General features: G+C 39.7%; 3 protein-coding genes across 3 annotated transcripts; 2 read left to right on the forward strand and 1 right to left on the reverse strand.

Annotated features, from left to right (window-relative positions):
- The first annotated feature begins 1,145 nt into the window (after positions 1-1,145).
- snorc (secondary ossification center associated regulator of chondrocyte maturation) lies at positions 1,146-7,125 on the forward strand. Its single transcript, XM_018676624.2, has 3 exons — positions 1,146-1,364; positions 5,798-5,965; positions 6,068-7,125. Exons 1-3 carry the CDS (start codon positions 1,286-1,288, stop codon positions 6,175-6,177), a joined length of 357 nt encoding a protein of 118 aa, XP_018532140.1. The 5' UTR covers positions 1,146-1,285; the 3' UTR covers positions 6,178-7,125.
- Positions 7,126-9,306: 2,181 nt separating this feature from the next.
- On the forward strand, positions 9,307-15,120 carry LOC108883456 (G-protein coupled receptor 55). The gene is made up of 3 exons (XM_018676629.2): positions 9,307-9,366; positions 10,256-10,991; positions 12,049-15,120. The coding sequence occupies exons 1-3, from the start codon at positions 9,362-9,364 to the stop codon at positions 12,250-12,252; spliced, it is 945 nt and encodes a 314-aa protein (XP_018532145.1). The 5' UTR covers positions 9,307-9,361; the 3' UTR covers positions 12,253-15,120.
- itm2cb (integral membrane protein 2Cb) lies at positions 15,035-20,256 on the reverse strand. The gene is made up of 6 exons (XM_018676630.2): positions 20,003-20,256; positions 17,848-17,985; positions 17,549-17,740; positions 17,334-17,444; positions 16,998-17,148; positions 15,035-16,293 (listed from the first exon to the last, which is right to left on the reverse strand). The coding sequence occupies exons 1-6, from the start codon at positions 20,087-20,089 to the stop codon at positions 16,202-16,204; spliced, it is 771 nt and encodes a 256-aa protein (XP_018532146.1). The 5' UTR covers positions 20,090-20,256; the 3' UTR covers positions 15,035-16,201.
- Positions 20,257-21,847: the final 1,591 nt, after the last annotated feature.

Below are 21,847 nucleotides of genomic sequence, written 5' to 3' on the forward strand. Positions count from 1 at the left end.
TCCACGTGTATTCAAGCGGTCACACCACAGAAAATCACATCTGCGAGATATCCTATTAGGAGCTGGAAATGCGTAAATGCAAATTAGCTGTTGCCAGGTGTCAAAGAGTGTGGAGCCAGTTATCAGGATTTACAACGTAATTAAACTAAAGAGCATTTTAAATACCTTTAAGCGTGGAAATTTAGTTTTCAAAATTGAAAATGAGTAATTGCATCACAGGCTCTTTTCCTGGTAATCTGCTGCCATAGACTGGAATAGTGTATGCTTATTGCATATATTCTGCTGACAGTGATTTCTCTTTTTTCTTAGATATTGACAGTTTGTACCACACAGGCAAAACACATTTTTCCCACACGAGATGAGACTGGTGTCTTGTCCCTCATAAATGTAACTCTTAATGACTTTTCAGGAAGTAAAAAACACTTATTGTAATGCACATCTGCCATTACTCATGTTTTTTCTATCCACAAAGAAGAAATGAAACTCACCAATTCCCTGTAGTGATTTAGTATAGTATTTCTAAGCACGCAGCTCATCACCAAGTTACCCCAAGCAGACTTACACAAGTGACGTCTCTTCAACTCTGTTTCTTTTAATCAGGTCCAGGGTGTACCCCAACTCTCACCCACTGTCAGCTGGGATAGCCCTCCCAACGAGAAATCAGGTAACATGAATGCAATGTCAGGCTGAATGAATGAATTGAATCACTGACAGTTCAGTCTGACTATCTGTCTAGATGCATTATGGGAAATGTAGGACAAAGCATTCTTGGGGGATTCTGTGCCTCTGCTTTGAGGGCAGATCTTGCATGTGTACTTTTATACCTTGATATTTGTACTTCACTAAAACAGTACAATACTTCTTCCACCACTGCCAACTTAACATTTTGACTCTTTGCTGTCAGTTCCCTCCAAGAGTAAAGGTGTAAAATACCCAGCAAGAGACCTTCATGATGCAACCTGGCCAAGGTCAGCAGCTCCCGAATGTTTACCCCTCACACCCAGCTATGTGGCCGGAGGAGTTTGGAGTGGGTTGGGCCCTGCCTACGATGATGTGCTCACAAAGTCCACTCTGTCCAGACAATCTTGTGCACACCTAGTCCCACCCCTTCTCTCACCCCTCACCTTCGTGTTCACCCACCCACCCCACCCTTTCCCACCACTCTTGCACTTGCCTGTACTCCTCTCCTGCTCTTCTGCCAGAGTGAGTTACTTGTTTGAAGTCGCTGCTCAAGGAGTTTTTGGAGACACTTCGCTCTGTCCTGCCGCCATCCCTCACAGCCACCATGGTCCACAGCAGCAGCAGTGTCTGCAGAGTGCTCCTTCTGGTGCTCATCGGCTTCTTGGTAGCCTTTGTACACACAGGTAAACCTCCCATTGAGTGTGACTAATATTCTAATTTCATTTTAGTGGTTTATGGTGACAGATATGCAACCTCGCCTGCTTCTGCTGAAACTAATGGTAGTAGAATTGGGGGACAGAGCATGCAAAACCACAGTCTGATCTGAGACACCTGGCTGTCACGCTTGAAATGGAAGGTGTGACGCGAGAGAAGCTGTTTTTAATAAATACAGCCACAGCAAATTGTATGACGAATGCCTCTGAATGAAGCTGCTATTTTCTTGCAAAAGAAGAAAAAAAGTTTCTGTGTCCTTAAATTTGTGGAACATTTTAGAACATTTTATATTCTAAATGTTTATCAAATCAAAGGTTTGTGTGTGTATACATATTATTTTTAGCCTTTTTTCCTACACACACATACACACAAACTCTCTCTCTCTCAGGATTGGATGTGTGTGTCTACAGCCTGATGTAAATGATGCAGTTGTTGAAGCTCTGAGGGCTGTGAAAGCTGCTCTTTGACAAACAGGATGACTCAGTTGCTTTCATGATGTCTGATGTTTGTATGAAACTGAAAACCCTGCTGCCCTCTGACTCCAGCTAAGCTGAAGCGATTCTGTGTAGTATTGGTTTGGGTTTGAGGTAGTGAAACGTCCACAAGTGCTGGGTTCAAATCACATGTGTGAAGAGATTTTTTTTTTTTTTTTAAGAGATAATAGTAAGAAGCAGCCGCAGATTAAATGATTTGATCCTCAAATGAGAATCTTGCTTTTTTTCTTTTTTGGGGATGTAGAAACTTTTTACTCCCAACATCAACAGATTAGCATATTCACTAGTCTGATTTTAGTTTCACTTACTTCTATGTTCGTTCTCTGTTCCTGTTCCACGTCTCGATTCAAGTTGGAAAAAAAAAAAATCTTTGGTCACAGCAGAGCAGCTCTCAGGCCCAGAGGTCAGAGTTGAGGTCAAGAGGGCAGAGGGGTTACAGCGAGGTGACCATCCTTTCCTGTGGAGAGAGAGAGAGAAAAACATAGCTGTGAAATGTCATCTCAACATAAAACCTACTGTTTAAAAAAAAAGGCTGTGACCCAAAAACCATGTCATGGTTTCTAACACTGCGGTGTTGACTTGCCTACACCTTCCTAAAAATATCTTGCAGCCTCCTCTTCTCGCTCTGGAGTGAAAACATATTTTTAATGTCTTGCCAACACTCAGTGATAAACTTTTTTTTTAATCTAGGAGGACTCGAGATATTTATAAGCAAAAACAATAATCTGGAAAATAAACTTTCCACAAATTTACAGTTGTGGAAAGTTTAAACACAGCAGAGAGAAATGTTAATGAGGTTGTCTTTGCTCTGCAGCCACATCTTATCATAGGTATCTGTTGTGACTGATGTGGTTGTTTGATGTACAGCGTGTTGTTTTCAGACCACCAGACTTGATTACAACACCGCTGCAGCGACTGAAGCGTGGTGTGACATGCAGGCTCATTGGTTGACTCACCATGGGAAACAAACTGAGATGTGTCAAATCAGAAGTTTAAGCAAGACTGCCATAATTACTCAAACACTAGCTCCTTGATCCTCCTCAAAATGACTGATCTGAAGGTGTGAGAGTCTCTGAGCCTTGCTCTTCAAAACAGGAAAAGGGGGTAATTGTTAGTTTTGTACCTAGACATGGAGACAGATTCTAGCAACCAAACCCTCACTCTACAAAATGCAGCACACTCAGCGGTCATTTCTCCATTTATGGAAAATGCAGCTGCCGCCTGTAGTAGTTAGCGAGGGTGAAGCGAGGACACACGACACCGCCAATGTCGTGTTTGGGCTGCATTGCTTGTGGTTTCAGTGCTTGGACAGGTTGCTTTTCACACACACCCGTGTACGCGCTTTGTCATCTCTCTGTCTGGTGTGAAATCCTGACCGAGGAGGTCAGAGGTACAAATAAATGGCCTTCTGTGTTTTTGGGCCCTACTTATAGTCTGCTGGGCTTTTATGAGTCTGGACTTGTGTGGTGTAAGAGAAGGAGGGCTCTTGATTGACATCTGGAGTTATGTCTTTAAAAAGTGTGACCTAGTGCAGTGATTCCCAACCAGGGAGGTACCTCTGCTGTTACCAGGGGGAGAAGGCTCAACTAATGCAAATTAATTCAACTTAAGTAAAAATGTGTGTGTGTGTGTGTGTGTGTATATATATATATATATATATATATATATATATATTTGTGTTAATGGAAATAAAACAGCCAAATAGGATTACAAATTGGTGTAATGCCAATTTTTACTTAATTTAGAATAACCAGTGAGCTCAAAATGAATCCAGGTCAGCTGTAACACATTTATGCAAATGAGAGGTTGAAATAGCTACAAGCAATTTGAAGAAGATAAAAGTAAAGAGTTTATAGTTGAAATAGCTAATATTAATCAATAGTACAATAGTTAGCTTAAAGCATAATTAGTTAAAATATTTGGCTAAAAGTAATTCATAAAACTAGTGAATTCACAGTTGTAATAGTTAAAAATAATGGATAAACACTTAAGATAGTTTGCTAAAACTAATTAATAAACAGAACAAGCAGTTAAAACTGTTAAAAATAATTTAAATGTCCAGTTTTTGCCACTCAAAACAGATCATATATGAAAAAAATATTGTAGCAATAATCACTTTTATGTTACTAACAGTGCTGAGTAAAATCTGGGTTATAATACATGCAGAAGAACATGATGGAACATGATGGGTGGTGCTGATGGAGGAGGGTACTTGACCTCATCTGACAGGGCTATAAGGGTACATTATTTTTAAAAAGGATGGGAACCACTGGTATAGTGGATAAGAAGTCTCCAGTTATTTAATTACATTTAACAGAACTTTTACAAGGTTGAGTAAACCCATCTTTGTGGAAACAAACACCAATGGAAAACATCATGTTATTATTTTTTGCCTTCTTATTAAATCAAGCTGTCCATAAGGCACAGCCTTTAACACACAGGGACTATTTAATAAACAAGTTTGTTTGACATCCAGTGCCCAGCCGGTGCCTGGTTTGGGCCTGACCGGTTGTTACTGGTTGCAGCCCGCCGCCCTGCGTGACCGCACAAGCTGCCTTTTGTGCCCTCGGCTCAAGGCCTCATTGATGGCTGAGCTGGCCAGAGGCCCGTGCCTCCGAACCTTCAGCCACCTACAGGACAGGAAGCTGCACACGACTCAGAGTCAACACAGCAGCATCGAAATACTTCAGACGTGCATATCAGAAGTCAGAGCTGACTAAATTAAAAACTCAGATTAAATCACATTTGGAGGTTTGTTAGCAATCCTGTCGCGTTTTCTGCTTATCACAATAAAATGAGGCGTCTGGTGATGACAGAGAAACGAAAGCAGAGGAAAGATATGAAACGAGGTCAAGGAGTTTACTGAGGGCGTCAGAGGCTACAAAGTAAATATGTAGCGTTAAATAAGCTGAGTGTAAATATGTTTGGATTACGGTTTTGTTGGTATGCTTAGAGTTGAGGGTAGGATAAGTGAATCAGTGAGTGTGTGAATGGGTGGGCTTGTGAGTGAAGAGTTTGTTTTTTCAGGGGAGACGGGGATCAAATTTTCCCCCTGTTCCTCTGGATTTCAAACGAAAAGTTGTACAGCTGTTCAATTACCAACAGACACGGCAGACACCAACAGGCACGGCCACAATCGCAGAGGCACTCTGCCGGTTTAGACTCTTCAACTGAGCATTTCCTGAGTTGCGTTAGGAAACAGATTTGTGGCCCTGAGAGAGAAAGAGAGGGAGCCCTTGTTTCTCTGGCTACTGCAGAGGTGTGAAAAGTCTCAGGCCAACTTCATGCTCAGATGAGAGAAATGTCAGAGGACAATTTGGGATGGAAAGAGAACAGACGATTGATTGGCAGAGGACAAGAGAGCAGAGAGTTGTACAGAAACCAAGCCTCGTAAACAGCCAGCAAATCACTGCCTCCACTGAAGCTGTTTGTGCTCAAGCATAAAACATTTACTACTGCACACAAATCATCAACCAAACCTTGGCTGAAGGATTTTCTTTTAGGTGGTAGACGAGCTTGGTTGAACAGTTGTGGAAAAGAGGACAACATGTTGAGAGGCTACCTGTAGCCCAAACGGACAAAATGTTCATCCTCCACAAAGACATCCTTATGCCCAGGTCTGAGCCGTTAACCCAGTGAGACAAGAGAGAGGCTGTTGGAGTCACTACAGACGGGGCCATGTGCACACCCATGCCTCCCTATCCCCAAGGCCTCAGCATCCAGAGAAAAGTCAAACAGAGCCATTAGCAAAGCAGCGCCTCATCAGTGAAATTACTGGCTTGAGAAAACATACAGTAAGTCGATACTGCGCAGCGGGCAATCATTGTTAGTACAGGGATTAAGTGATTTTATGTCCATGTTAAACAGAAGCACAAGTGGTGAGTTGTTTTTTTTTTCCGATTCTGCAGAAACGGTCTCAGACTCTGCCTCAACAACCAGGGACAACCAGGACACCATGTCTGGAGAGCCGCCCAGTGACGTCACCACAAAGGACCCTTTCCAGGACATGACAGAGCAGTCCTTCACCAGCGACTACGAGGACACCACACACTCCCAGGCCATGGACGAGGAAGAAGGTGAGGCTTGAAAAGACCTATCTACAGAGCTCAACCAAAAATTTTATAAATGCATTCAGACTATATTTATATCTATGTGTGTGTGTGTGTGTGTGTTTGCAGGGGTGCTGGGGCCTGGGGCCATCACAGCCATCGTTATAGCAGTCTTCCTGGGAGCGTCTGTCCTCCTCGCCCTCATCGTCATTACACTCAGAAAGTTCACCGCATCCTAGAGTGAATGCATCCCCATCTCGTGTGTGCATGGATGTGTGGGTGGGTGTTGAGTGTTTGCGTGTCTTTTTCGCCTCTCGCCTCAATCGTCCAAACGAAAACTCCTAACTCTCTCCTCATCTTTCTCTCAAAGACAAGTCGTGTCTTTTGCTTCGCTGTAGATGCTGAAAACTGTGGCAGGTCCCTCGACTGGCTATTTACAGATTTACACTCTCCTCCTGTAAACTGTTACTCAACTTGTCCACTTAACCCTCAAGGTATGATGTTAGAAACTGGCTGGCTCTTCCAGTGGAAATCGTAACACGTCCATGTCATTTTTCTTTTTCTTACATGCATGCTCTAAATGGTTTTTAATGGTTGTGAGCTGTTTTTTGTCAAGTGTGTGTGCGCCTGTGTGTGTGTGTGTGTGTGTGCTTTTTGCTAATGTGTGTCTTATTTTTCCATTCAATATGAAAGACATTTGAGATTCATGTGTCTACATATGAGGTTTTTATTAGTCTTTCACAATGCCATGTGCCAAAAATAATTTCTAAAATATTCCCTCGGTGTCACCCGTGTTCAAGTTTTGAAGTTTGTATTGCACCATGTACAAACATTTGTAGAGTCAAAATAAGAGGAAAACATTTTTTAAAAAGGCTCCTTCAATGAATGTAAACAGGGTAGTTGGGTTGTTTGTTTTACCTGCAGAGCAAATATGAAGTTACAGTGTGGATGAATGCATGTTGTGCACTCAAGTGAGTGTTTAATTTGTTTTTTGTTTTTTTTGTTGTTGTTGTTTTATTCAGCAGGGGGGAAAAATGTATTTTAGTAAAATTATTTTGTCTTTTTCTATTTGCCTCAGAGTCCTCAGCCATATGGCTCCATGTTGCCATGGTAACTTCACTGCCCGGTGTTTTTATTATGAGATTTAAATTGAATAAATAAATCCAATAAATCAGGTGCCAAATGTCTGTGACTACTGGGTTTTTTTAAACACATGACCATTGAGTCAACACAGAATGATATTTATGGAGGATTCTTTTTAAAATTATTAGAACCATGTCATTATAATTTTTTTGTGTCAGTATTTAAATTGCTTTCACATTCATTTTTCATTTTCTCCAGTTTATAATGTTTGCATGTATTTACAAGTCATACCCACACTATACTACTATACTACTACTACTACTATACTAATATACTGTAGAACTGTAGATCTCTTTATTCTATTGCTGTTTGTTTTCTGTTCAAATTGACTTGAATAAATTCATTAATGTAAACTACACCAAAAACTCTCTACAAAAGCACATCCAAATTCTTGTGATTCCAAAATACAGAGGAAAATGCCAGTTTTAATGAGAAGATATTTGCGACCACTGGCCCTTACCTCCTTCTCAGCAGTAGGTGGCAGTGTGGCTAACAGCTTCATTTACATTTACAGAAAAACCAACGGTTTCTCCAAAAATGAAAGCAGCATCACATTATTGTACACAAAATCTTTGTGTGTTATTCCAGCTCAGAAATATCCCACTGCTGACTGATGAGGTTTAAATTCAAACATCATCCTCATCAACACATCTGATAAATGGGGCACAAAAGCATCTTCCCACACTTTGAATACAGTTAAGTCATCTCAGCACCTGAAACCAGGAAACCCTCAGACATAATCACAGTCCAAAATCTGCCGCTGCACCTTCTCACAGACATGAGAGAACGAGCAGTTTGAATGCCTCAGTGCTTTCTGTTTCTGAGATAGGAAGACCAATTTCCACAGATACACACAGACTAATAGCAGTACTAGTAACAATATTGAAATCACAGTACTAGAGTCACCAGGCTATCACTGCTAGATTTATACTTTGGTAAAGCAAGGGAATCTACCCATAAACAACCCAGTCTTTGGTCTAAAACTTACGAAGTCAATACATACAAGAGTATAAAGGCACCTGGTCCAAGCCTTTTCTTTATACATGTTTCATTTTACCAATCCTAACTGTAGTACTGAGCACAGACGTGTAATAAACCAAACATTTCTAAACACAAGTTTAGAAAACATCTATATTTACCAGGCGCAGTGACTCAAACCTGAGTGACTTAATTTTTATACTGTTAATGGAAATTCCAGTGAAAGGAAACCACAATCTTACAGAATCACTAATGAGAGACTTGTGGTGTTAGCCAACACTGCAATTTCCTCAATTTTATTTTCATTTTTCACTGTTGAAATTAGTCTGTAATGGTTGTGCTTTTGTCTTCTAAGTGTATTAGCCACGATGGCAACATGGCACAAAGCCAACCGGTCGGTTTACCACTTTGGTCTGGCCTGAGGCAAAGTGGTGATCCTTCCCTTAACTTTAGGTGCCATCTTGACCATATGTCTTTAGCCATTAGCTATTAGCTATTTATCGATTAGCATTTAAATGCTCTAATACTTTGGTTTATGACCAGGTAAAACTATTGACATTACCTAAACTAAGATGGTAAACATGGTGAACATTGTACTTGCTAAATATCTGCATGCTAGCATTGTCACTGTTAGCACACTGATGCTAGCATTTAGCTCAGAATGTAGCTGTAAAATCTGAGAGTTGTTGGTCTAATAATTCTTGCCGATTGTATGAATTTTGCAAGCCTTTTTTATCTTTTGTTTTAATATCATTATCAGGCCTGCAATTAACTATTATTTTCATTATCCATTCATTTGTCAGTTATGTTTTTTTTTTTTTTAAATTAATCAATGAATTCTTTAGACTATGAAATGTCAAAAATGGTAAAGGATTCCCATCACAATCTCAATCAGGACTCAAGGTGATCTTGGATCTCTATATATCTTGTTTTGTCCAAATAACAGTTTAAAAGCCAATAATACTCAGTTTACAATCATATAATACAGAGGAAAGGTATGTTTAAAAAAAAAAGGTATGTAAGTATTTCTGACGTATTTTGGAGTTTATAGATAAAAGTGAAATCTACTCTTACAGCAGTTTGCCGCGTTTACACAAATGTTTATCTCAAAAAAGCAAATAAGATAGATTAACAGTAAAACTGTCTGGACAAATTGATTTTAACGACTGTAATGCACACATATGCATGTGTGGCATGACTCAGGAAGTGGTGATGAAACAACAAAGGTTTAGAAAGCAGAAGTACGTCTGGCACAGAGAGTCTGGCAGACACACTGAGCGTTTAGTAGAAAGACTGGCATCCATGAGGTAAAGACACAATTTCACATTTTCTGCTTTACAAGATAACTTATATTACACAACACCAGTTTAGTTGTGTTGCATTTTAAATGTTCACGATTAACTGAAAGTGAGTGCAGCTATTTTATTGACACTTAAATTACATGGTGTACGTATATTGTATATTCACATTGTATGTATAGGATGTTTATCAGCTGTCCATGTAATTTTTAACATGCAGTATATCTAGCAGACTATTTTTAATAACCTAGATCACATGCACATCCATCCGCCCAGAGATATATTCAGTTTAGTTTGACATTTGCCTGCAGTGACGACTGCAGAGCAACTCAGAGTAAGACCTGATTCTTTGTATTCAGTTGTGTTTGAATCACTAAACACTCAGATTCTTATGGGACTTTTATATTAGTGTTTAATAAAAGACAGGTGCACTGCAACCACAGTCCACAAACAGACAAGCATGTCAAAATGTGTAGAAAGTGAAAACACTGTGTTGCTGCAGGTGTCTAATCTGACAGATCAAAAGTTATGATCGTACGTCTGTCATTCCAAATCTAAACAATTTCATGTCACATTAAAGGTCCAAATAATTTACAAATTTACCAAATATATATTGAGCATAAAGAGCATGTGATTTAATGTTGCTATCTTGTGTTTTGGCCTTTACATGAGAAAGTAGAAACAAAAAACAAGTTCACAGCTCTTGTACCCACACAACTAAGAGGTTTCAAGAGGCTTAGTACAGTGGCATATCTTTCATATGCTTCTGGTGTGTGGGAGCAAAGAGTAATGGCAGGAAACTAAGCTTCACTTCACAGAGATTTTCACTCCTTCAACTTAGCTTTGGAATCTTGGCAGAGCTGTTGAAATCAAATCACATTAAACTATTTTCCTGCAGTGACAACATGACGAACAACTGTTCATTTGATTATGTGGATAACCTGATGAGATCTCTGGAGCTGGTCTTCTATGTACCCATATTCGTCATTGGTCTGATCCTGAATGTTGCAGCTCTGTTGGTGTTCTGCATCTTTCTGCGAAAATGGACTGAGTCAACTATCTACATGACCAGCTTGGCTCTGATGGACCTGCTCCTCCTCTTCCCTCTTCCCTTTAAAATGCATGCAACTAATCACCGCTGGCCTGCCAACCTCCAATCTCTCTGTTCTGCCCTGGAGAGCCTATATTTTGTCGGTATATATGGCAGCATCTACACCATCATGTGTATAGCTGCGGACCGGTGGGTGGCCATCTGTCACCCGTTCAAAGCCAAGCAGCTGCGTTCACCCAAAGTGGCTCGGAGGGCCTGCTTGGGGGTGTGGGTTCTGGTAGTGCTTGTGATCTCTTCAACCACCCACGGCTTCAGGCAGGGCAGGCAAGAAGACTTCCACTGCTTCCATGAGTTCTCGGCTGAAGGCTGGCGCCCTTTGGTCATCATCTGTCTGCAGGTGTTTGGGTTCCTGGTGCCCGCAATGGTGGTGATTTACTGTTCGGCTCACACCATCTGGGTGCTTAAGCGATCTGGCCAGCGCAGCCCTAGGAGCCAGGCCTGCGTGAAGATCATCTACAGCAGTCTGAGTGCCTTCCTGCTGCCGTTCACCCCGAGCCACCTCGGCATCCTCCTGCAGTTCCTGGTGAGAGAAACAAGAAGCAAGTTAATTTTGAGTAAACTGAACTGTGAAGTGAAAGAGTGAAACAGGTTAAAGTAGATAACAAATAAAGGTGACAAAACAGTCTTACCTCAAAGTCCATTTAGTAGCTGTTCTGGAGCTTTTGTACATATTACACAGTCTTCATCAGCAGATAGGGTTTTGCACAGTTGTTAAGAAATTGTAGCTATTTAAATTCCCATTTCTTCTTGATGGTGTTGACTCAACAAATGAATAGTTTCATTTCAAAATATAGCATATCCATAAAAAATGTATAAGGCAAGGTCTAATGATCCTAAATCATTTTGTAATTAACAAATGATCTAAATAAGTATGTCATTTTAAATCAGGTCTACAAAAAAAGAATAGATTCCCCAAACAATATCACCTCAGCAGTGTGCTGTTATTTTTGTTTTTTGTTTATTTGTTTTTTCATGGACAGTACACATATTTGCACAGCTGTGCATCAGGAGCACCCGCTTTGCGCTAAATCACAGTCAGATCCATGTAGCGCTTTTTTGTACTGAAGCAAAGAAACTACTTTTAGCAACAGATATACATGACAGGCTGTAACCAGGATTTTAGAAATACTGACATAATTTATGAATAATATTTTTGACCAGGAAAATACAATTTGATAATTTTCAGACACATTTCTTGTGACTCAAGGTTGTAGTAACACAAATCCAGAATAAAAAGCAACACATAATCATAGGTTGTTTAAACCCTAATGCCTCTGTGTTCTCATGGGTACACAGTACTTCAAGTCCTGATACTGATGGTGTTTAATGTTTTTAAATGTTGAGACATAAGAACTCATCTCTATTTCAGCAGAGACTGGATTATATAACAGTATGTAACAGCAGATGTATGGAAAGATCAACTTCAAAAAAGTCTGATAAGAACATGCAAAACTACAGCAGAGTTCACACTACTTTGTTACCTCTGGTGTTCATCATAAGACTTTAAAAACCATTAGTCTAATATACGTCTCATATAGGTTGGTACATTAATGTTCCTCTAATCCTTCACATAACCCCAGGTGCACCAGAAAGTGATTGTGGACTGCGACGCCAAGGAAAGGATCAGCCTGTTCATACAGTTAGCAATGTGTCTGTCCAACATCACCTGCTGTCTGGACGCTGCATGCTACTACTTCATCGCCCATGAGGTGAGGAGCACCAGAAACTCCTTCAGGATGTCAGTGATCAGCAGGAGACCCACCTTCAGCACTTCAGAGGTCTGAACATGAGTCAAAGACACTTCAAGTTAAAGTTTAATTTGTCTTTAGAGGGCTGCTGGTAGTGAATACAAGATCTGGCTTCTTGGGTTTTAGCAGGTCAACGAAACTAAAGAAGTGCCAGCGATGTTTCCATGCAAGTGTGGCATGTAGTGAGAGAATGGGTGGCAGAGAACAAGGTCAGAGTGCAATCTCAATTAGTACAGGAAAACAACTGCCAACACTGATATATGATTTGGTCCAGTGACAGGAAACGGTTGGCACCTCAGTAACCTCAAAGAGCACTGATACCCAAATGTAGGCTGCAAAAAGAAAAATCCACCAACCAGCCACAACCTGACATGTTTCTAGAACAATTTAAGGGACAAACTTGTGAGATGGCTGAAAGCATTCTCAGGTTGCCCTCAGTCCCCCACACACACACTGATGATGAGAAAATGATGTGGGGCATGATTCATTTTAAAATGGTGGCATATTACAGAGCATTATCGTCTATTTTCTCAAGAAGCAACAACAGACATGCGGAGAGAAAAATTTGCATTTACTGAAGATCTCAAAAACTTAAAAATGTTAAAAAAAACAAGATCAACCACTTACAATCACATTCTGCATCAAGTTGGTTCAACAGATGTAGATACTAAATTATGAAACTTATCATGATAATAATCATAGGTTAATAGGGTGGGTTTTTTTAGTATCTCATACATAAAATATCAGATTTACGTAATAAGTCAACTTGAAATGATAAAATAATTAAAACTGAAGAAAGAAAATTAATTGTATTAATTACATAATAATTCAAATATTACTTTCCATGTTCATTTATCTAGTATATGAATAAATCATAATCCGTAAATCTCAGAAACATCAACCAGTTGTGATCTTGAAACTAATGAATTTAATTCATTGTCATTAGTCATCAGTTTCTTGTATTTCAACAAAAACAGATTTTTATAAACCAGTGATTCAGTGATGTTTTACAACATTTTATCTTTGTTGTTGACTTTTTCTCAGTTTGTTCTTCAGCACATTGTGATCTATTGGTCATAGAACAAATAACCATTACAAGTAACTGTAAATATAACATCAGAGATATATTTAACCCATTAATTCTCTGTAATCTAACATGTTTATTTTTGAGAATTTGAAGCAGAGAGAGTTTACATTTATGGACCCATCCTGTAAGTCATTATATATAAATAAATCCTACAGCTGTCTGACAAAGAATTTCTACTTGTATAGATTTTACATTAATGCAAAATAAAAAAAATATTCACATAACAAATAATCCTTATATAAATGACGAGGCAAATAAGTGGACAGAAAGTCTGTGCTTTTTGAACAGAAACTGACCGTGTTTTGTTTTGATTTGTTCTTATTTAGATTGACATGCATGTTGGTTGTGAAATATGTAAATATAATTTTCACATGTACTTTTTATTTGAATTCTTTTTATCTTAGTAATATAATGTAGCTTCATACATGTGCAATAGTGTCATGTGAAATCATGAAAGGGCCGCTATTAATGGCAGTCAGTCTGACCTGTGTATTACAAACCTGCTGATAGGACTGTTTCGATATTAGTATGTTTACAGAGGGACGTGACTTTCGTGAATGCAGTCAAAGCTGAACCTCAAACTACCTTTGTACATGAAGGTCGTTTACCTTGTGGTAGATTTGGAGGGGGTGGGGGGGATTTACTGTACATAAATGCTGTTTTTATGATGTAGTGTAGTCTGTGAAAAGCTCTCTACTAAAACCAGAAATAAGATATGAAGCTGTGATGTTTTGGTTGACTTGCATTATTTTTGACTTGGTACTTTCATTTTTGTACTTGCCTCCTTTTTCTTTCAGTGTTATTGGTTTGCGCCCAGTTTTGTTTAGTTTCTGTTACATTCATTTCAGTTTCTGTCTGCGTGATATGAGCAAAAGTTTGCCTGTCAGGCCTTTTTCTGTTCTTCAGTAAACCCTGATAAAAATACAATGATGTAAATGTAAACTGAATATTTATCCAAACAAAACCCTTGACAGTGGGATACTGTAGTTTTTTGTATTTGAATACGGTAAGTGTTACGTATATGTCTTAAAGCATGTCTGTTCTGAAACACAAAGCTCAAATTAATGTTATGACATGACACATTGACTCATGGGTCAATTAGGCCTTTGAAGAAAATTACAGAAATAAGGTGGCACTCCGCAGAGGTGGCACTCAGCAAAGCGCATACCTCCGCCAAGGCCAAAGTGTTAAAAGAATATATCATATCTTGCAGTGTAAATTCTTGAATCTGTTTCTTTAACTGGATCAGCATCAACATTTAAAGTGTCCTTCCCTGGCCCATTAAGTCTGGTGCAAATCAGATCTGTACTTTTTGCATAATCCTGCTGACAAACCAACCAACAAACCAACAGACTTGGGTGAAAGCACGCTTCCTTGGCAGAGATAAGGACTCCACAGTTCAGCTATTATTTTGCATTTTGAAACCAAATCTTCTTCTTCAATTTTGAAGTGAAATGTAACAAACCACAAAAGATTAATCTTGTGATATGTTACTTTTACCACGATGAAGCTGCATTTGAAAAAATGTGAACTGATCAAAGCTGTGTTTGTTCCAGTTACATTTTGTCTATAAAAGCTGTGAGGAAGTTCACATAGGAAAAATAAACCTCAACCTTTCTAAAGACCAGCTCTGTTTTTACAGTGTTAATGTTGAGAGTACTGTTGGCAGCAACCTCTAGTTATTATAAACAAGAATTTGTCTGTTACTGATAAACACACAAAAACACAAAAAAAGTTTGATCGTTTATTCTTAAAGCAGCAAGATATTACAAGAAAAATCGACTGTACAGCAAAATAAGGTATCCAAGACGATGAAATATGAGCACATATCACAGGTCTCTCTCAACAGAGACTGATTTTGATTTAGAAAGACATCCCAAATTTTTTTTAAGTTGGGACGAATCAACATCGTAGAGATAATAATGGCAAGATAGGAAGGATTGGGAGCTGGCAAGAGCTGAAGACAACAGGCAAATCCAAGTGAAGAGGAGGAAGAGAGTTTTAGCCTTTGATATCATCTACAGTAAGTGATCTAGACTATAAAGCATTCTTTCTAATTATTTCATATACCCTTAACACTAAGCATAGCATCGCTGACTGCAGACTTTGGTTCCTTTTGTCCCTCTAAAGCACTGCTACTAATTACAGTCAAAGCCATTTATATCCAAGGAGCAGGAAGGTGTGATGCCAAAGAAAATTTAGAGACAAACCATAAAGAAATGATCATTCACAAACCGAGTTGATTTCAGATATAAATCTATGCATGTAACAATATGAAATCCAGAAGAAAATCAATTTACAGTATATATTGCTTAGGAACAATCAAAGTTATGTACACCATTCATTAATGATAAAAACCAGCAAATAAACATCTAAACTACATGAGGTATGTTTTGCCATTTTCTGACATTTTAACAAAATAAAATAAAAACCAAGAAACAAATAATTCACACAAGTGCACAGTGCAAGCAGCGTCCAATTATCTGTACCATCACCCATGGTGCACTGTGGTACTGAATAACAATAAGGACAAGTCTAAAATAAAATCAAGTCCTCTGATGAAAATGTCACAAACTGACACACAGAAACATTAACTTCTTTTGCACATGACAAGCTACAGAGATATCCAAACACATTTATAACATCATCCAAATATACAGACTATCTGAATAAAAAAGACATTAACATCACACCGGAACAATAAAAGAATATTCCAACTTCAGACAAAAAACCACAAAAAACAAAAAACAAAGAAAATGAAAAAACAGACATTAAAACTGAAATTGAAACTTTTGGACAAATACTTGCTCTTAAAGTGCAGTTAAAAGCCTAAATAATTCAAGAGGTATGGTTTGAAATTGGCTTCAGTGTTGGATGGCTGTGATTTCCGCCTCAGATTTAGACTCTGTCGCAGATGACGGTCTCAACCACAAAAGTGTTCTCGAAGTGACGAATGCTGTGGCACTTCTTTGTCTCACGCCTCTCAATACCTGGAAGAGAAGGCACATTTAGAAAATCTGTTCAGTACTGAAAGTCAAGGTCTGCAGTGTTCATATTGTTTCTACGGCGACCAATGCCTACATTGTACATTCTTAATCAGCAGAAGTGATTCCCTTCAAATTGCATCCATATATGTACTCAGGGGAAGTTTGTTGCATCATTTCTGAAGCTCTCACGCCAATCAATGGCAGCAACGAAAGAGATATCACTCAATGCGCATCACTACCACCTCCACAGTGTGTGGATGTGTCCACGGCACTACAAGTGACTCACAAGTAGCAGGAAGTTCCCAGGCAGTGCCCACACACACACACACACACATACACAGCCTGCTAGGCTGTTAGGGGAGGATTTTACAATGCAGACACACTGTCTGAAATATTCAGGAAGTCCCTACTTGGTTCTGGTTGTACTTATTTCTGCATGGCCACTCACTTACAGTTTGCTCCTACACACTAAAACTGAACACTGGATTCCCTGTGACTCACTGGAGGAATACTTTTCCTCCCTCTTGAGTACAGAGCAATCACAGTGACCTAGCACGTGTCACATGACTCAACATCTCATAAGAATTGGTGTGAAAGAAGGTGATAAATTAGCGGAAGTCACCCAGCACTCATTGCTCATTATTTAGCATCTCATATTGAGTAGACTGGAGAAAGAAATGTGAAGTGTGAAAAGTGTGTGTACTCACGTCTGCGCTGGTTGCGGCGTCTGAGGCGGTAAGTTTCTTTGCCATAGCAGAGCCTGTGGATGAATGGGCCCAGCTGCCTCATGTTCCTCACTCTCCCTGTCACCACCATCTCCTCCTGGATGATGTAAGTCTGAGGAAGGTACGTCCCTCTCTGTGGCAAAGAGACACACATGAATCACTCAGTTTGATCTGTCTGTAGGAGGAAAACTGCAGACAGGAAGATGGGAACACGCTGTCCTTCACTCTCTCAGACAGCCATTTATCTCTAACAATGCTTTTACAACAGCTTCAGCAGTGACATTAACAGTGAATGTAGTAAGTGAGTGAGTGTCTCACCTTGACGTTGACGAGCAACTCCCACAGGTTACGTGGAGGCATCACCAAGGTCGTGTTCAGCTCGGTGATGTAGCATTTGTCCAAAGCAATGTCGTGATAAGCTGTGAGGCCCTGGAACAAAAGGAAAAGGGTTCAAACCTGAGCCACGTTTAAAATCTTTTAACAAGAATATGTAAAGAGAGGAAACCAGTCAACATACAGATGTCTTAACTTACCCTCTGGAAGTCGTGGATGATATCAGCGGGGTCACTGCCTCCAAAGTGTGGCACAGGTACGCTGATCTGTTCGTAGTTATCGTCAAGGTAGATGCCAACATTCTCCTCGAGTTCTTGCCGCCCCCTTAGAGGAGCGTACACAGAGTCCTCATAGACAACCCGACAGTGGAACAAGCTGTCCTCTGGGATCTGCTAATGGGACGCAACAGAGCTGAGTTAGCATTGTGTAAACAGGTTTTTACATGCTTATTGTATACTTCTTACTATTGGTGAAGTAGGAAGAGGTAGACTGAGCTGACCTGAGGTATAAAGTAGTAGCGATAGATGTAGACAGAGGCCAACACTAGTCCTGACATGAAAACCACCAGACCAAAGGTAAGGCAGCACAGGCCAGTTGGAAACGGCTTCTTGGACCTGACAGGAAGAACCAGCTGCTCCTGTAAAGAGAAATAACTGCTTGGTTAGAGGACAGGTGAGGGTCAACAATTTTTCTAATAATACAAAGTATGTGTAAAATGATGCAAAGGACATGTAGATTTACAATTTAGTTTGATGTACTATTAATGATGCTGCTTAGTTGTTAAATTGAAATGAATCATATTTAGTTCAGTATCAGTGGACGTAATGTCCCGTCATATTGCAATGCGTTCCCATATAAAGTCCAAATCGTAACAGAATTAATTCTGAGGAAAGGCTGCTGCCAAGTCGTTAGTCAAGCGAGGAAATCTGGTAGACGTAGGAACGGACTGGAATGAGGCATGCCAGATGCCCACCCACAGTCTCTCAGTCAATCTGCTGCCTCTCCTTACTACTGTTGCTATGGTGAGCGGAAGCAGGGAGAGCAGATTGTGCCAGGCTCTGACGAAGACGCTGGCACGTGGCCGTCTGGGTCTATTCTTGGAGGCCTACTTCCACGCTCCATATTTGCAGATAGTTCTCTAGCACCCTAAGTGGGAGTCATAATGAGAACAACTACGTGGAGCAGGAGTCCCTCAGCAGAGGCGGACATATTAATAGATCTACACACATTGGCTCTGACGCCGAGACTAGTGTCGCAGCCAATCAGAATTCATACAGCCTTCGAGATGATCATGTGTTATACTTATGTTGACGTAACAAACAGGTGAAAAAAATGTGTTTGTATAAGTGATGGATGCGTCATCAGGTGATGTTCACTGTGTACAGAGTGTTGTGGGAAAATAGATGAGGCTTAGACAGGAGATTATGTGCCAGATATCTAATTATCTATAACTCCTGGGAGGTGGTCCAGAAAGAAGGCTAAGAAAAGATGGACTTACGGTTACAAGCCTGACTTCCTTAACAATTAATTCAAATTCAACTCAGAGATAACATGATCGGGCTAATTTAAGACTTACACACAATAAACTATATCTATCTATCTATCTATCTATCTTAATAATCTTAACTGGTTAATCTAATCTAACACTGGTTGAGCCCTGTTTGAGTACTCGAGTATAAGAACTAAAGACCTGGATTCTGCCGTATTGCAGATTAGGTTCAGGGCATCAGTTTTCATTGTACCCTCAAATTAACACAAATATACTCAATTGTTCCTATAGAGCCCACTTGTAAAGTACAGGATTAAGTATAACTACACTATAACCTCTGATTTAAAAAAAATAAATAAATGCCAATTCTGTGAAAGAACAAAAACGCTAAGCTGCCTTTGGACCATATCCACTGTTTACACACAATATATAGTAATCCTGGATTACTACTCTCTCATAGGCGTTTGCCTCTCAGGCGCTACCTGCAGGATCCACGGGGTATAACACCTCGTGACGTCACTGACTGCTGCAGTGACCGCGTCTGACAGCTCTGTTGTTTTACCATCTTAACAAAAACGGGGGGTGGGAAAAAAAAAGTGAGGTTATTTCCACAGCTGCCTCTTCTACAGAGAAATGTGGAGAGTTTTTCTTTTCAACGTGAATAATTTATGAACCACTTAAGAGTGATGGTGTCATATTCTGCTGGGGGCACACACTGGACAGCCCTCTGCAGTGTGTCCTCGCGGTGGCCAAACAAGGTGACGTAATGTCAACATCCCTAGGCTGGGCTGTGGTGGTCTGCAATACTGGGTCTATTTCCTTGTTATTATGACATAATTCCACAATAAGATTAATTTTCTGTCAGAAATATTGCTCTACAAAAACTGCACCCGCAAAAGGCAGGATAATAAACTGCAGTACATGGGATGTTAATCCATTCAATCGCATAAAGCTTATAGCTATTGTTCATATACAAGGTTTTTTGCCTGATTAAAAAGACGGTGAAATTAAATCTCAGCAAGTGACATGATGATGCATTAACAAACAAATCATAAATCACAGATAAGAGAAAACAGTCTAGCTACAGCAGTTTAGCTAAAGGAGTAAAGGCTACTACACAAGACAAACGCCACAAACGTGAAATAAAGAAAGTGTGCAAACTCACATGAGCCTGAGATATAATGATCTTGTCTCCATCGCTCTCTTTTTCAGGCTTCTGCGCCGAAACTGGCTGGAAAGTGATCTTCACCATGATTGTTTGTTGAGTGTATGTTTGTTTTGTCTCGTTTCTGATTTCAGTGCGCTGGTCTCATCCACCGAGCCGGGAAGATTATATACCGACGGTGCAGTCTCGCCCCCGGGGCCCAGTGACCTCAGAAGAGCGTCTTCTCTGACGAACAAGCACTGTGTGGGTCTGAAGGAAAAGCCGCCTCGCCGCTGTCAAAATAAGAGTCCCCGTTCGGATAAAACGCTTGAATTCAAAACGAATTGCGCACTTTGTTGGCTCTTTGGCACACATATAAATATAACTCAATATTTAGAACTATCTAAGACGGGAAATCCCCACTTTATATCCCGTTTTGTTGACAGTACAATATATTTAACTTTTATTATGAAGGCAAGTGCCAGATATGGTAGTGCTTTCCGTGTTTTATTTAAAGCTGCATCTCTTTTTCTCAACCATGTTCCCAACACTATCATCCGGAAATGTAGGGATGTTTCAAACTCTCAGCCAGCTACTAGACTGCAATAAAGTTGACACTAGGTCACTACTACTGATACTAATGATGATAATAATGATGTTCAATTATTAATGGGCTCATTAAGGCATGTAATGCACACAGTATTGTACAATACTACTAATTATGTGTGCCCTAGTTGAATCATGTACAGTGGAGTATAATGTAATACAATGTACTTGAAGTGTTTTTTATGATATAAACCTTTAAGCAGATATTACATTAAATCTTACATTTCTTAAATAAGTCACTGGCTGTGGTTATAAGGTGGGCTTGTGGCTGTAGATAATTTACAGATTTAAGAAAGTCAGCGGTTAAATAATCACATGTAATTATTCATTTTAACTAGCTAAAACCTTACAGCCACATTCATGCCCTAACACTCATCATAAGTGTACTACACTACAAGTTTAACAGTGGAAATCACTGCAAACCAAACTACATGTACCAGTACACACCCCACCTCCAAATGCAAATTACACAACACATGCAAATTTACAGACATAAACACAGCTCTTCTTGCCATATGTGAATAGTGATGACGACGTGTCCATATGACTCACTACAGGCATAAGCCGCACAGTGTGCTGAATTTGAACAATATAGAATATTTGAGCTAATGATGTATCTTAGATCATATCATTATTGTAGAACTATAACAAGCAATGGAAACAGGTAATCACACCCTCTAAATACAGGGATTATATCTTTTTTGTTTGCCACTGCAATAGGCTTGACACTCTCTCAGGCTGCTTGTTCATTTCAACAGGGTTCAGGCTCTTTATGCTCTTTATACATGAGAGTGATGTACTTGACAAATGGCTCCTATCTTCCAATTCACTTTTTTCCCCCCACAGAAGTGGAGCATTAGCCTCGTCCTCATAGGTGGACTGATGGCTCACAATCAAGCATGAAATAGGCCTAGCTGATGATAGCTAATGACGCCATGTGAGAATTGGCAGATATATGGCCCATAGTGATGAGAACTCTTCAAAAGGCAGTGCTTAGGGATTTGAACATTAAAGGGCAAATGCTTAAATGTCATTTTGCAAAAGGAGCTGGGTAAAATAAGACAAATTTGGACCATAGACTAGTTTGTTTGTATATACATTTAGTGTTTGATTACTGTTCATACTCATCTTATGTGTTACCCCATGTTATGTGCTACCAGCTGTAGCTATAGACGTCTCACATTATTTGGGCCCAGTTTTACCTCATGTTTTTCATCTTTGTGTCAAGATCTGCATAGCTCAGGCAGAAACTGGGACAAA

Source organism: Lates calcarifer, linkage group LG4, assembly GCF_001640805.2.
Source record: "Lates calcarifer isolate ASB-BC8 linkage group LG4, TLL_Latcal_v3, whole genome shotgun sequence".
Lineage (NCBI taxonomy): Eukaryota > Metazoa > Chordata > Actinopteri > Centropomidae > Lates > Lates calcarifer.

Excerpts from the sequence above, each read along its gene's own strand:
- snorc (XM_018676624.2), top strand. The coding sequence starts at position 1,286 with ATGGTCCACAGCAGCAGCAGTGTCTGCAGAGTGCTCCTTCTGGTGCTC. Across the intron at positions 1,365-5,797 it reads GGTAGCCTTTGTACACACAG|AAACGGTCTCAGACTCTGCC; the intron begins GTAAACCTCCCA and ends CCGATTCTGCAG. Across the intron at positions 5,966-6,067 it reads GGCCATGGACGAGGAAGAAG|GGGTGCTGGGGCCTGGGGCC; the intron begins GTGAGGCTTGAA and ends GTGTGTTTGCAG.
- LOC108883456 (XM_018676629.2), top strand. Across the intron at positions 10,992-12,048 it reads GCATCCTCCTGCAGTTCCTG|GTGCACCAGAAAGTGATTGT; the intron begins GTGAGAGAAACA and ends ACATAACCCCAG.
- itm2cb (XM_018676630.2), bottom strand. The coding sequence starts at position 20,089 with ATGGTGAAGATCACTTTCCAGCCAGTTTCGGCGCAGAAGCCTGAAAAA. Across the intron at positions 17,986-20,002 it reads TCATTATATCTCAGGCTCAT|GAGCAGCTGGTTCTTCCTGT; the intron begins GTGAGTTTGCAC and ends TTCTCTTTACAG. Across the intron at positions 17,445-17,548 it reads TCATCCACGACTTCCAGAGG|GGCCTCACAGCTTATCACGA; the intron begins GTAAGTTAAGAC and ends CTTTTGTTCCAG.